The sequence below is a fragment of the Acanthisitta chloris genome, unplaced genomic scaffold (genome assembly GCF_000695815.1).
Source record: "Acanthisitta chloris isolate BGI_N310 unplaced genomic scaffold, ASM69581v1 scaffold18320, whole genome shotgun sequence".
Classification (NCBI taxonomy): domain Eukaryota; kingdom Metazoa; phylum Chordata; class Aves; order Passeriformes; family Acanthisittidae; genus Acanthisitta; species Acanthisitta chloris.
The window spans coordinates 1-13,060 of record NW_008652379.1 but is presented as its reverse complement, the minus strand read 5'-3'; the positions used below and the strand labels follow the sequence as shown (position 1 = coordinate 13,060).

General features: G+C 40.7%; 1 protein-coding gene across 1 annotated transcript in view; it reads right to left on the bottom strand.

Annotated features, from left to right (window-relative positions):
• The window catches only part of NOL8 (nucleolar protein 8), a gene marked incomplete at its 3' end in the record, with an annotated part of 14,290 nt that extends 1,572 nt beyond the window's left edge, over nt 1-12,718 (bottom strand). The window contains exons 1-13 of the mRNA XM_009077185.1: nt 12,580-12,718; nt 12,386-12,448; nt 11,162-11,240; nt 10,722-10,869; nt 9,750-9,818; nt 7,555-9,456; nt 7,162-7,278; nt 6,113-6,232; nt 5,693-5,777; nt 4,211-4,352; nt 2,317-2,400; nt 1,285-1,559; nt 280-406 (exon numbers count right to left, since the gene is read on the bottom strand). Of these exons, the coding sequence (XP_009075433.1) occupies nt 280-406; nt 1,285-1,559; nt 2,317-2,400; nt 4,211-4,352; nt 5,693-5,777; nt 6,113-6,232; nt 7,162-7,278; nt 7,555-9,456; nt 9,750-9,818; nt 10,722-10,869; nt 11,162-11,240; nt 12,386-12,448; nt 12,580-12,718 (3,350 nt within the window). The remainder of the gene's footprint in view (nt 1-279; nt 407-1,284; nt 1,560-2,316; nt 2,401-4,210; nt 4,353-5,692; nt 5,778-6,112; nt 6,233-7,161; nt 7,279-7,554; nt 9,457-9,749; nt 9,819-10,721; nt 10,870-11,161; nt 11,241-12,385; nt 12,449-12,579) is intronic.
• Between the last annotated feature and the right edge of the window lie 342 nt (nt 12,719-13,060).

The window sequence follows — 13,060 nt, the reverse complement described above, 5'->3', positions numbered from 1 at the left end:
AACCGAAATTGGCTTTGGTTTGCCCAAACCAAAACGACCCCATTAATTTCTCATGTGTTTAATGAGAAACTCAGCTTCCACTTTCAACTTCAAATCAATGGGCTATTGGGAGTTTTAGCTATTACACTATGCAGCAAGAAATGGTTTTCTAAGATGACTTCCACTGTTCAGAGGTGTGAATGAAGATGTCATTTTCCCATGACCTGAGTGTTACTATTAATATTCTCATAGTATCAAACCATTACAACCAAGTAGACAACAAATACAAATATAACTTGCATTTCTTGGTCCTTTTCAGTTTCTGATGCCTCTGGCTCATCATCACCCTCAGAACTGCTGTCCTGGAAACCTGGATCTTCTAGCCATGCGACTTTTGCAGGTTTGATTGATTCAAGCACATAGGGCTCTGCAATAATATCACAATTGGAAAACAAAGAGATTATTTCTCTATTTGCCAGTAAAAATCACTACTTCCAAGTCAAATAGTGATGCTGGAAAAGACAGGTTTGAGGACAGAAACCTCCCCTCCCAAGTTTCCTGAACTACATCTCTGCTCAGGTGTTTTCTACTTGGTTCTAGAAATCTCTCACATATTCTGGAACCTTTATGACTGCACTCAGGAGACACTGAACACTTTCTGAAGTCAGCAGAAATGCAGGGCTTGTTGCTTCGAGGTGGGCTTTTTTTTTTTAAAATATATTTCAGTTCACACAGTTTTTTTTATTTCTACATTACCTTGATTTAATATTTTTTAATCTTGATCTTGTAGCACTTAGATTTATCTTGGGTTAGGACACCCCAATAGTCACGTGTCATTCAGCTTCAGCTTTCTCAAGGTACAATAATAAAATCATGTAAATAACAAAATGTTCTTGAACATTCTTGGGGTCAACTCTTAGATTTTCTTTGGCTCATAATACTACATTAACATATTTTATTTAAAATCTTGTGGGGTTATATGAAACTTGATTTGACTTGTGTATCACCTCTTTCTATGTCTGAGCAAGCTGGTGGATGACAACAGGTTTTTCCATCACTGTTCAAACAACCAATTAAATAAGTCTTTCCTTCTCAAAACATCCCTTTGGAAACCCCTGGGATGCAAGCAGGAGTAAACTCTGATTAAACCACAACACTCTTGGCATGTATCATGATTCTGCCTAGTTACTGACTTCTGCCTCTAAAAATCCCCTGGATTTTAATGTCTATACACCACATTACTCTACAGTGCCTGACATAAGCTACTCACTAGAAACTGCACTATTACATATGTTCTGCTGTTACCTTCTTTTCTGCCTGACTCCTCCATGTCTCCAAAGAAGGAAAACTTGAAACCACTTGACTCCTCAGCTATGTTACTCCCAGACTTAGGTCCCAAATGATCAGGTGAAGCAGAGTCCTCCACATCATCTTTGTCCCAGGGTATTTCTTCTTTGTTTTCTGATTTGCTCTTTGAAGATTCAAATAACTCTTTTAAATCACCAGCAATGTCATAATAAGTTTCTTCAGACACTTGAGGCACTTTCTCATTCTCTTCCTTCTTCTTCTTTTTAGCTTTACTGCAATGAGATGGTTAAAGGATAGCAACACAGCATACCCATTTCTAAAAGAAAGTCTCCCCAACAGGCCACCTTGCTCTTAATGCCTTTCTATGCACATTAATGAGTAGTTCACTTTTAATCTTTAGGTTTGTGTTGCTTTGTTTTTTTCTTTTTACTCTATCTTAGCAATTTCAGGTTCTGGCAATAGGATATTTCTGTTGCCAGAAACAGGTTTATAGGGCAGCACAACTATCCTTTGGTTTTAGACTTCTCACCTGTTTCTTTTTACCTCCTGTAATTTACCCCTCCTTGAGGGTAAGCAGTGGGGAAACAGCTAAGGTTTGATTCTAAAGGCAGGAACAAGTCTAATGTATAATAAACCACATCCTTAAGTGACTTTTCACTTCATATGTGATAGCATATAAATTAAGAGATTTAGCACAGATTTGTTTTCTGGCAAAAGAAGTGTTAAGAGCTAATACGCTTTTCTCACAGATTTGGAAATCTTCAAGTCCATGACTTGACACTTCTCACAGAAGGTGAGAAAGAAGGACAGAAAATGGCAAGCAGAGAATAGAGGGACTGAAAAGAAAAGATGACATTACATGCTGGTTTTAGTGATCACAATTCCTATTACATCTTGATTTTAGCAATCACGGAGAAAACCAGAAAAAGAAAAACCAGAGCAGTCTGCATAGTTTCCCACTCAGTCTTCCACTACAATCTTTTTACAGGAAGAAACACCACAACTATAGTTACCAAGCTGTAATGCTACCTCTGTTTTTCTGCAGCACTTGGTTTCCTTTCAAAAATGGCATGGTCCTGTCTTGTGGGGTCATAGCGAAGAGCATTAATGTCTCTATAAAAACAGAAAGGAAAGGGAAAACCATGAGACATTCTAAATTCTCAACTGAAAGCTACCCCCAAACCTTTACAGTCAGATTCAAATTCACATTGGCTTCTTTACCAAAGAAAACTCCAAATCAATCCAAAATATCACTGGCATTTAGGAAGTGCCTGCTGGTCAGTGTCTGTGTCAGAAACAATTTTAAACAGAAGTGGATTCAATCCAATTGTAATATTTCATATAAAACACAGCCCTAATTTGTGTCATGCAGTAAGTTTATAGCTGAAGCTGTTCATCATTTGAGGAGCTATATAAATACAGTTGTCCATAAATCTATTTCTATTAGTACCAAACATTGCATAAATTCAAACAGTCCAAGGGAAGAAAAAAACCAAGATCAACAAGCAAGAATGCACTATGCCCATCTTTCAAAACTTAAAACATTTCAGGGCCTTGCAGCTAATGCAGTCTAAGGTTTAGACTGACCCCCAATCCTAGTTAGCAAAGCCCATGCTGCATTACAGCAATGCAAGAAGGTAACCACTTTCAACGTAAGGAGGACATGGAACTGTTGGAGCAAGGCCAGAGGAGGCCACGAAGTTGCTAAGAGGACTGGAGCATCTCCCCTAAGAAGACAGGCTGAGGAAGAATAGGCTGTTCAGCCTGGAGAAGAGAAGACTGCGTGGAGACCTCAGAGCAACTTTTCAGTATCTGAAGGGGCTACAAGGGAGCTGGAGAGGGACTCTGTGTTAGGAACTGCAGTGATAGGACAAGGGGTAATGGGTTCAAACTGAAGGAGGGAATGTCTAGGTTGGATGTGAGAACAGGTTTTTACTGTAAGGGTGGTGAGGCACTGGCACAGGTTGCCCAGGGAGGCTGTGGCTGCCCCAACCCTGGCAGTGTTCAAGGCTGGATGAGGCCTGGAGTAACCTGACCTAGTGAGGTGTCCCTGTCCAGGGCAGGGGGTTGGGACTAGATGATCTGTAAGGTCCATTCCAACCCCTAAATTCTGAGATTCTATGACTTATTTGCCCTCCTCTCCCTAAATCAATGCTTACAGCACAAATGAATCGCTCTGGGGTTGCACAGATTATTTCTCCACCTGCTTCATCTTCAGAAAATACATGAAAATTTGTACAGAAGTCAGAATCCAATGTGACTGTGCAGCAGTCACAGTGGTATTTAGCAGTCAGCAGCAAACATGCAAGTGCAATGGTGACTGGTAGTAAAAATGTACTAATTGCACACTCCTGCATTGCCCCTAACACTAACTTCCACCAATACAGCCCACAGACCAATTTCTGTTCAAATGCACAGTTAAGTGGCAGCATACTTCCAACAGGACATTTCCAAGGCTCCTTTCCATCGTCCTTTAATGAAGGCTGGAGTACACCCTACAGCAACATGTAACTAATTCCTAAGCTAATAAAGAAATTTCTCAAAAGCAGGAATACAGGTAAACAGTGAAAAACCCAGTGAAACAGTGAAAACCTGCTATGGAAGTTGGAGTTTAACTCACTGACCTCCTGCCTAACTCATATGTTGTTTACCTACCTTGAGTTTGTCTCCACAGAGAACAGAAATATATCTTATACAGGCAAAGACTCATTAAAACACTAATTTTCATATCCAACAATCCAATAATTCAAATTCTACTTGAAGAAACTCAAGGAGGCATCTGATACTTTTTTCCCTAGAATAATGACAATGGATAATCTATTGGGGGACACAAGCTGGGAAACTGCATTGAAGGCTGACTTCAAAAGGGAAACAAGTGTCCCTTCCTAAAACTCCTTCTTTACTGATAACCAGTGATCCATACTTGAATTTCTTCGCACTTGACGTTGTTTTAGTTGGCTTAGGCTGTTCCAGGTTGATATTCATGAGGCTTCCCAGTATTTCCAGATTTTTCTTTTTCTCTGCAGCAAACTCTTCTTCCTCCTCTGCCTTCAAGCTGTTTGTCTCTGCTAAGAGAAAAATATAATGTATTTTCCCTGCCATGACCTGCCTAAGCCTGTAATACTTGATGCCAGAAAGCCAACCCAATCCTGGGCTGCATCCACAGGAATGTGGGCAGCAGGTGAAGGAGGTGATTCTGCCCCTCTACTCTGCTCTTGTGAGGCCCTATCTGGAATAGTGCACATAGTTCCAGTGTTCACAGCATAAGAAGTACATGGAACTGTTGGAGCAAGTCCAGAGGAGGCCACAAAGCTGGTAAGAGGACTGCAGCACCTTCCAGAATCTGAAAGGGCTACAGAGAAGCTGGAGAGGGACTCTTTGTTAGGAACTGGAGTGACAGGACAAGGAGTAATGGGGATAAATTGAAAGAGGGAAATTTAGATTAGGAATTAGAAAGAAATTTTTCAACGTGAAGGTGGTGAGACACTGGCACAGGTTGCCCAGGGAGGCTGTGGCTGCCCCAACCCTGGCAATGTTCACAGCCAGGTTGGCTAAAGCCTTGAACAACCTGCTCTGGTGGGAGGGATGGGACTGCATGATCTCTAAAGTCCATTCCAACCCCTTAACATTCTATGCATAACATGACTACAGTACTAGGAGATCTCATATCTATCAACACATCACCTCCTTGATCTTAAAGCTACTTTCTCCCTTGCACTGTAGAAAATCTCTGATTAAAAATGTCACAGGCATCTATTTCACATGAAGTCAGATCAGTTATTTAACCTGTTCCCTGCTTATATCACGTAACTGTGCAACTACTCTGCCACTGACAGATGTTCTACAGAAGTTCACATTAAAGCAATGAAGGGAGGAGCAAAAATGTCTTGGAAACTGGTTAAAAATTTCTTTTTTGGAAGGCAAGGGGAGAAATATTTAAATGGTTTTGTCTTTATCAGCTTTTCTGCTTTCTGTTGTTAAAGCAAAATGAAAAAATAAACCTTTCTTTCTAAGGCTGCCAAATCAGTGATGGATTGCAGGGTGACTACCAAACAGTATAAACTGTCATGGTCAAAAAGCTGAGTTTAATAAGTCACCACTTACCCTGTGAAAAACGTGAATAAACACATTCTGACATCATGCTGTATTAAAAAGTATTTTCAAATGTTGAATTATCAACCACATAACCCTCATTCAGAAGCTACAAATACTTTTGCACCATACACCTTGAAGAAAACACAGCTACCAGTATTTACTGTGCACAGCCACTACAGAGCTGGGTTGTTCTCTTTAAGGAATCACCAAAGAAGCAAAAGCAATTCAGGAGCTGCTTCAAGCATCCAGAAATGAAAGTTCCATGATGGCTCCAGTACTACCACTAACAGGTTAACAGGAACAGCTTTACCTTCTTCTTCACTGTCACTCTCAAGGAATCGAGCGTCCATGCGGAATCTTTCGTCTGCGCCAAATCGTGACTGCAGCCTCAAGAGCTAAACAAATTAAACAGCTGCTATTAAGCACTGGAGAAGGAAATCATCAACATTCAGCAGCTTTTAAAAAATTTCTTTACTGTAACTATGGCAACACACTAATAGCCTTTAGCTCTTGATGCCTTTTCCAGGTATTTCTTTGTATACAAAGAGGACAATGTCTGAGAAACTGCTCCCACTCCCCACCACGCGTTACTCCCTTTATTTAATGGAATGCTCTTGTCACTTCATGAAAACCACATTGGGCAAGCATGCAATCCTACAAGTTGTGTTTTTCTGAAGTGGTGTTATGGAGACTTAGAAGAAAACTAAATCCCGGTAACAGGTTCACTCACTTTTTCACCAGCTTTGCCTTCAAACTGGGGCTTAATTTTGAATCGCTCATCGTCCGTATCACCTTGCTCATCCTCACTGCTTTCAAACAGTTTGCCTGAAGGTTTAGGAGCAGCTTTATCCTTTGTTAAACAAAAAGAAAAAACAGAAAAGCAGCTGCTTACAGAAGTTTGAAAATATAAATCAGTACCAACTTTGCTGTGTGTTTTCCAGTTTATCTGAAACAGTAGATTTCTGGCACAACCATCTCACTGACTGATCTACATGCTTCAAATCTTACCTTCCACACACACTTGTGTAATTCCACTTTACAGTTATGGCTATTAAATTTTACCACAGCCAAATACCCATGTAAAGGGTAATTCAGGTTTTACAGCATGAGATAGTTAAGCATAAAAATCCAACTTTCTGACTATATCAATGGACACCAATTTAAAAATACCAATGGCTAATGGAATAGTGAGAACAGTTCTAACCTTACCACATTTAAGCAGCAAAAACCCAACAAATGCAAACCCAATGGTTCAAAGCTTTAGCAGAGATGTGACTAAAAAATGTGCTCACACAAGAAGTTCTATTCCAGAAATAAAAACTATTCAATTGTGCTGAAAGTATGGCAGCAAGATCCTGAGGAGTCTGCTAAACAGGAGCAAAGAGAAGCCCCACATAGCACCTTTGGCCCTTATACTGCATTAATACAGATTGTTTGTCCACAGTGCTGGAAAGAGCAGAGTAGATCTATACTACTCAAGCCAAATATCTTTCCTTTGGCTACAAGCAAAGGAATTTCAAAACTAATTACACAAACATTCTTTTAAACTTAGAATATCTTTTATACATGTATCAGTCTTCTTACAAATTCTCCAAGTTCTCCAGCTTTCTCAGATGCATGGTTAAGTTCTTTGAAACCTGCCTGATGTTAGCACAAAAAGAAGAATCACTCATACTAATTCAAAAAACTTAGCTACCTTTTTCCTGTTGCTGCACTATGAAAGGTAGTCTTCAGAAGAAAAGTCAGAGTCACACTGGACTTTTTCCTACTAACACTTACTTCTCCATGCCTATTTCCCAAACTTGCATGTTTCTTCAACAGCTCATCTACTTCAGCTTCATTCTCCACATCTGAATCAAATATGATGTGTTTCTGCTTGCCTGCTGGCTGTCTGTCCTATGAGAGAGAGAGAAACTGTCAAGTCAAACACACCAAATGTTTGCTGCAGCCATACATAAGTATCTAGAACACTTTTCCACAACATGAAAGGAGGAATCCACTACACCTTTTGCAACTCTCAGGGGATTAGGGATGCAACATTTTATATACTGTATACTGGCAATGTAACCAGAAATTCCAGAACATGATTTTAAAGTATCTTATTCCGTATGTATCAACTTCCCTTTTCCTTGTATTGTGGACTATTCAGATAGAAGGTATGAGTGTATTTACCACATTTGAAAGAGCTCCTTGAATGAGTTTCTTCTGCAGTTCCCTCTCTCGCTGTCTCTCCTGCAGAGCTGCCAGCCTCCTCTGGTTATCCTGCAACTGTTTCTCTGTGGTACTGGGCTCCTTTGAAGCAGCAGCACGAAGATGAAGCTCCTTATCTTCCAAGCTTCTCTTCCCACTCTCACAGTTATTACCCTCACATTCTGGATTTTTATTGCTTACATTCCTCTTCAATTTTTTGGGAAGCAGTTTTGGGTTTCTCTGTTGCTGTTTAATGTGCTTCTGGGTCCCTGCAGCATCACTGTCTGTGTCGCTGCTCCTGTGGTCACTCTCGTCAGTACTGGGAGCACCAGTTCCACGCTCTGAACTTCGGTCATCTCGTAGAGAAGTCACATCTTTGTTCTTTCCCTGTAAACGTGGCCTGGAAACAGGCTGACATCTCCCAGCTGGTAAGGAGGCAGCAGCTGACAGCTCCTCGGGCTGTGCATGAGGCTTCTTCTGTCGCTTTTTGCTACTCACTCCAAGTGGACACAACGGATGGTTCTTAGGTTGTTTTTCTGGTGACTCCTCCCCACAATACGTACAAGCTTCAACTGTTAAAGACCTCTCCTTTAAGTCAGTGCTGTCCTTAGATAACTCATTCCAACAAAGGGACCCCATTCCTCTGAAGGGCTGATATTTCAACCCTGAATTACTTGGTCCCTTGGAGCTTTCCTCATCAGCATTCTCCTCCCCTGCTAAAATATCAGCCAACACATCTTCAGGGCAGATGCTTTTTGTTTTAATTGCAGGGTGAAATTTAGAAAGTTTTGATTTATTTACATTACCTTTGGGATTTTCTTCAGCACTGGACTGACCAGAGCTTTGTGCACTATCTGATTCCTTTGTTGTCCCAGTGCTTTCAGTAGCTAATGCTTTTAAGTCATCTAAACTAAGGTCTAAGCGGTAACAGTTTTGCATCATGGACTCATAGTCAGAACTGACTTCAGCCTCTGAACAAGAGCTTTCACTCTCCCCTGTGTCTGTTGTACTGCCAGCTGCTGTACTCTGCAGGACAGCAATTTGGGATTTTTTATGTTTCCCTTTCCTTTTAATGTGTTCTTTTAAACTGCAAGTTTTCAGTGAGGAGTCATTTATTAAATCACATTTTTCATTAGTTAACAGTTCTTTATTTTCTACCTTCACGTGTTTAGAATCTTCACAAATTGCAGTTTTCCTGCTCTTGAGATCTGGAGTTTTACTTTCAGCAATAATTTCATCTGTATCTGCTGAATCATAACCATTATCACATTCTCTAGTCTCTCTAGAACTTCCTTTGATAGCTTTCTCCGAGGCATCTGGATTGCTGAAGGACCAGTGAGTATTGTATTTTAATTCAAAATTATCTGCAACAATTTCCAAGTGATCACTTTCAGTCTCAACATTTTCAGCTTTCTGTACCTCTGCCTCTTTCTTTACCATTGCTCTGATCTCCTCCTCAGAATCAATGTCACTGTCAGAAACACTTGTATCACTCTGAGCTGCAAATCCATTAACATTGCTTTGATCTGATAAGAAAACTCTCCCTGATATTTCACTACTAAGACTCTTTGTTGGAGGCAGTTCAGACTTCTCACTGGGTTTGGATTTTGATCTCTGATTGAGCTGTGGTGAGCCTGCGTATTTCGAATGTGACTGACACCCAGAGGGGAGAGCTGCTGCTCCATTCTGAGCCTCGATGCCCAGTGGCCTCAGCTTTTTAGGTGGTTTCCTGGTTCCAGGGAACTCTCTTTGACGCTTCCTGCTTGTGCTGTCATCCGTCCCTCCCAAGTGCCAGGTGAGCTCAGACACAGGAACTGTGTGTGTCAAGTCTAGCTCCAGCTTTCTAAGGTTATGGCAATATTTTGATGGGTCATATTTCACAATGTTAGTCTGAGTTAAGGAATGAAAACATGACTCCCCCAGCAAGCAGTCTGGATTCTGTGGGACAGGACAGCAAAGAGTCCTTTTGCATGTTGCGACCATAAGCCTTGAGGCAACTGACTTGCACTATAAAAACTGATTCAAATCACACAAACGTAGAGCAAGATTTTCTCAAGAGATTCAGTAAGTTAAGTCTGACATAGTAATCAAGATTAAGGCTGTTAAGCAAGCGTTCCTCCATATAACAAAAGAAGGAAGGGAATAGTGCATATGCCCAAACAATAGGAAAAGGATATTTTCTTTTTTTGTTGATTCCTAAGATGCAGGACAGGCAAAACTCTGCCAAATTTGCCAACGACCCATTTCTAAAAGAAAAGAAAAATAATCAGTGTTTAAAAAGAGGTGGAAGTAACCCTGGAACAGATGATGTTTATTCTTGGATAACAAGAACACTAATAAAGATCCACCTGTGACTAATTCTGTTCTGTTTACTCTCTTTACTGAGATATAGCCCTCCTGTGCAACTTGGCCAGCCTCCTTCTCAGAAAAGAAACAAAAACCAAACCTCTACAACCTGCTAATAAACAACCAAATCTCTTTACAAGTACAATTTTTAACATAAGGCTCCTGGTTTATGAATTAACAGTGGTGACTACAGACAGGATCACTTGCTTTGTTCTTTTCCCCTTTCTCACCAAAAAAAACCCCACAAAAAACCAAAAAAAAAAAAACCCAAAAAAAACCAAACCCTCCAAAATCATTCCCTGCTGAGCAAATAATTTTGAGAACTTTGTAGTAAATCTAATTTTTGTCACCTAAATTTGCATGTTCAATGATTTGATTCTTCCCTTTGTAAGCATGTGCAGCCCCTGACTCTGAATGTGCACAGAGGTTAGATCCTGACAGCTCAGCCACCAAAACAGTATGTGCTGTACAGAAATAAGACACATTTTCTTTACAAGCTTTTAAGTGAGACATGAAGATATTCCCAACATACAGGAGTAACAAAGCATTTACTAATTGAACATGACATGAGATGACAGTATGATCAAGATTATTTCCAGACGTTTCAGGGAATGACAGGAGCCTTCTACGTGTCTACACAAGGCATTTCTTCAGACTACTTCTCACAACTTAGACTGCCACCCTTAATTACTAAGTTTCTTTACTCAACACATAGAGATTTGGCATAAATTTAGAGGCAATAAGCTTGTGCCCAGTTCTGGTTTCTGTTGGTTTAATTCTCTCTTACATGCACCCCACCATACCTTATGGTCTGGCACCTCTGTACCTGGCACTGCTTTCATGTGAAAGTCCACAACTCCATTCTGTTTCAGAGATTCCAACACACGTGTTTTGTCATTTCTCTGTGGTTTCTCTTTCTGCAGCTTTGCCTCCTCCCTCTCCATGGCAAGTCTGTACCAAAAAGTATACCATACATGAAAAAAAGGTCCAAATTTGTGCTGAATTATAGCTGGCAGTGACCCCTCCAGCAACCATCCACTATTCAGGGAATTAGCATCTGCATTTAAGGGACTAATGCTGGAAAACATGTTGTAGTATTAAATATACATCAACAGTCCAACAGTGGCTATAAATACTGAAAGCATAAGAGTATAGAATATGAAAGCACAACCATAACATTATCAGACAAGCAGAAAAAGGGTAACTTTAGCAACAACATACACTGTTAAGAACTGATTTTTACCTGTGCAAAAAGCTTTCCTTGGCCAACTCGATTTGCAGTGTTCCCCCTTTCCATTTGGTTTTATTTAAAACTGACTTGCCTGCAAAACAAAGAGAAGGGAAATGAGTATTTTCTACATCAAAAAAGCACACCCTGGACTTCACTATGTCTCCTATGACAGCCTGAGGTTTCTTCAGCATGATCTTATACCTCACAGTTCACTTGATGTAAATTTGTACATGTAAGGTCTAATACCCAAATCTTAAATGAGAAGATCTATATCCAAAATCAAAGTTCTCACTTCAAGAGAGTCATTCAAGTCTGTTTGGTATGTTTTAAACACAAATCTGAAAATGTAGATAAGTATGTCTTAAAGTTTCTACACTGCTGTCAGACAGGCTGTCCTCACCTTCACTTCTTGTGCACTTTGAAAAGGACAGTTAAAGAGTACTGAAAACCAGAAGGAAAAGTGTTGTATGGAACTTAACCTAAATATCAAGGGTTTGGTGTGCTCTTAGTCACTCTCAGCACTCCTGCTCCTAATGGCAGCATTCCCTAGATAAAAAGATATATTACAATCCCTCTTGTTGAGTACAGGTATCTTCACATATCATTTTGCTGCTACATATTTACCAAGTATCTTTCTAACTCTGCAAGTCATTTTGTAATCCAGCTACTTTGGGAATGCTCCTTGGCTGTAACAGTAGTGTGTGTGACATGGGCTCTCCTTCTGGCTCTCCTCTCACCTCAACTCATTCCCATATTTTAGGGACCTGATGAAAGCATCTGACAAACATTTCCTATACCTTCTAATAAAAGGGTTGAACAAAGTAACAGGTTGCCCAGAGCAGCTATGGCTGTCCCATCCCTGGAAGTGTTCTAGGCCAGTCTGGATGGGGCTTGGAGAAACCTGGGCTGGTGGGAGGTGTCCCTGCCCACAACAGGGGGTTAGAACCAGATGAGCTTTAAGGTCCTTTCAACCCAAACCAGTCTGTGATTCTATGACACTCACAAATCACCTATTTCAGTCACAAGAACTCTTTTCAAACTGCTTACATCAATTTCTGAAAACTCCAGCAAAGCAGCTTCCATACAATTACAGATTAAAGAAAATGAAATTAATGACAACAGAATGAAATAGGCTCTGTCTTGACCACAACCTGATGTGACAACATTAGGTGAAATACCAGTAATGCAACTTGGCTCAAAACCATGAATTACTTAAAAAAAAAGAGATGTACTTACACCTTTTAAGATCTTCATCAGAAATGCTGACACTGAGGTAAGCAAAAGTTTTCATAGGGTTCCCTGAGCAATGATAAACATGCAGTTAATTTCTACACAGTTTCAGTGTTTCCTTTAAAGTTGAAACAAAAACTCCATTTCATACTTCAAATTGCCAAGCAATTAACTTATCAAGAATAAAGCAAAACTATTACCCTGATCATCTTTTCTGGTAATAATCTCTGCATCCAAAACACGCCCAAACTTGCCAAATCTTTCTTCCAGCTCAGCCTTGGAAACCGCAGGGCCAAGCCCTCCAACATATAAACGTTTGGAAACTTGTTCCTTCGCCATGCTGAGCGTGAAGCTGTCACACCTGGAAAACACACACACATGCTCTGCTTCTCTGCTAGGGGACAGCAGCAGTTCATTGACACTTACAGTGCAGGGGTTGATGTAGCCGTAACACCGAACTACGGAGCAAACCATTCCATCAGAAAGCCACGAAGCACCTCAGCGCAGAGCACAACTTCGCTCGGCAGGAGGTGACTCGCTCTGCTCCCGCCCAGCGCCAGCACACCCCGCACGGCTGCGGGGAACCTCTAGGCGTTGGGGTTTGTTTCTTAAAGCCTTGAACCACAGGACCGCGAGAGGCACAACTAGCGTAAACGACTTTTTACAACATAACCTCAGGGT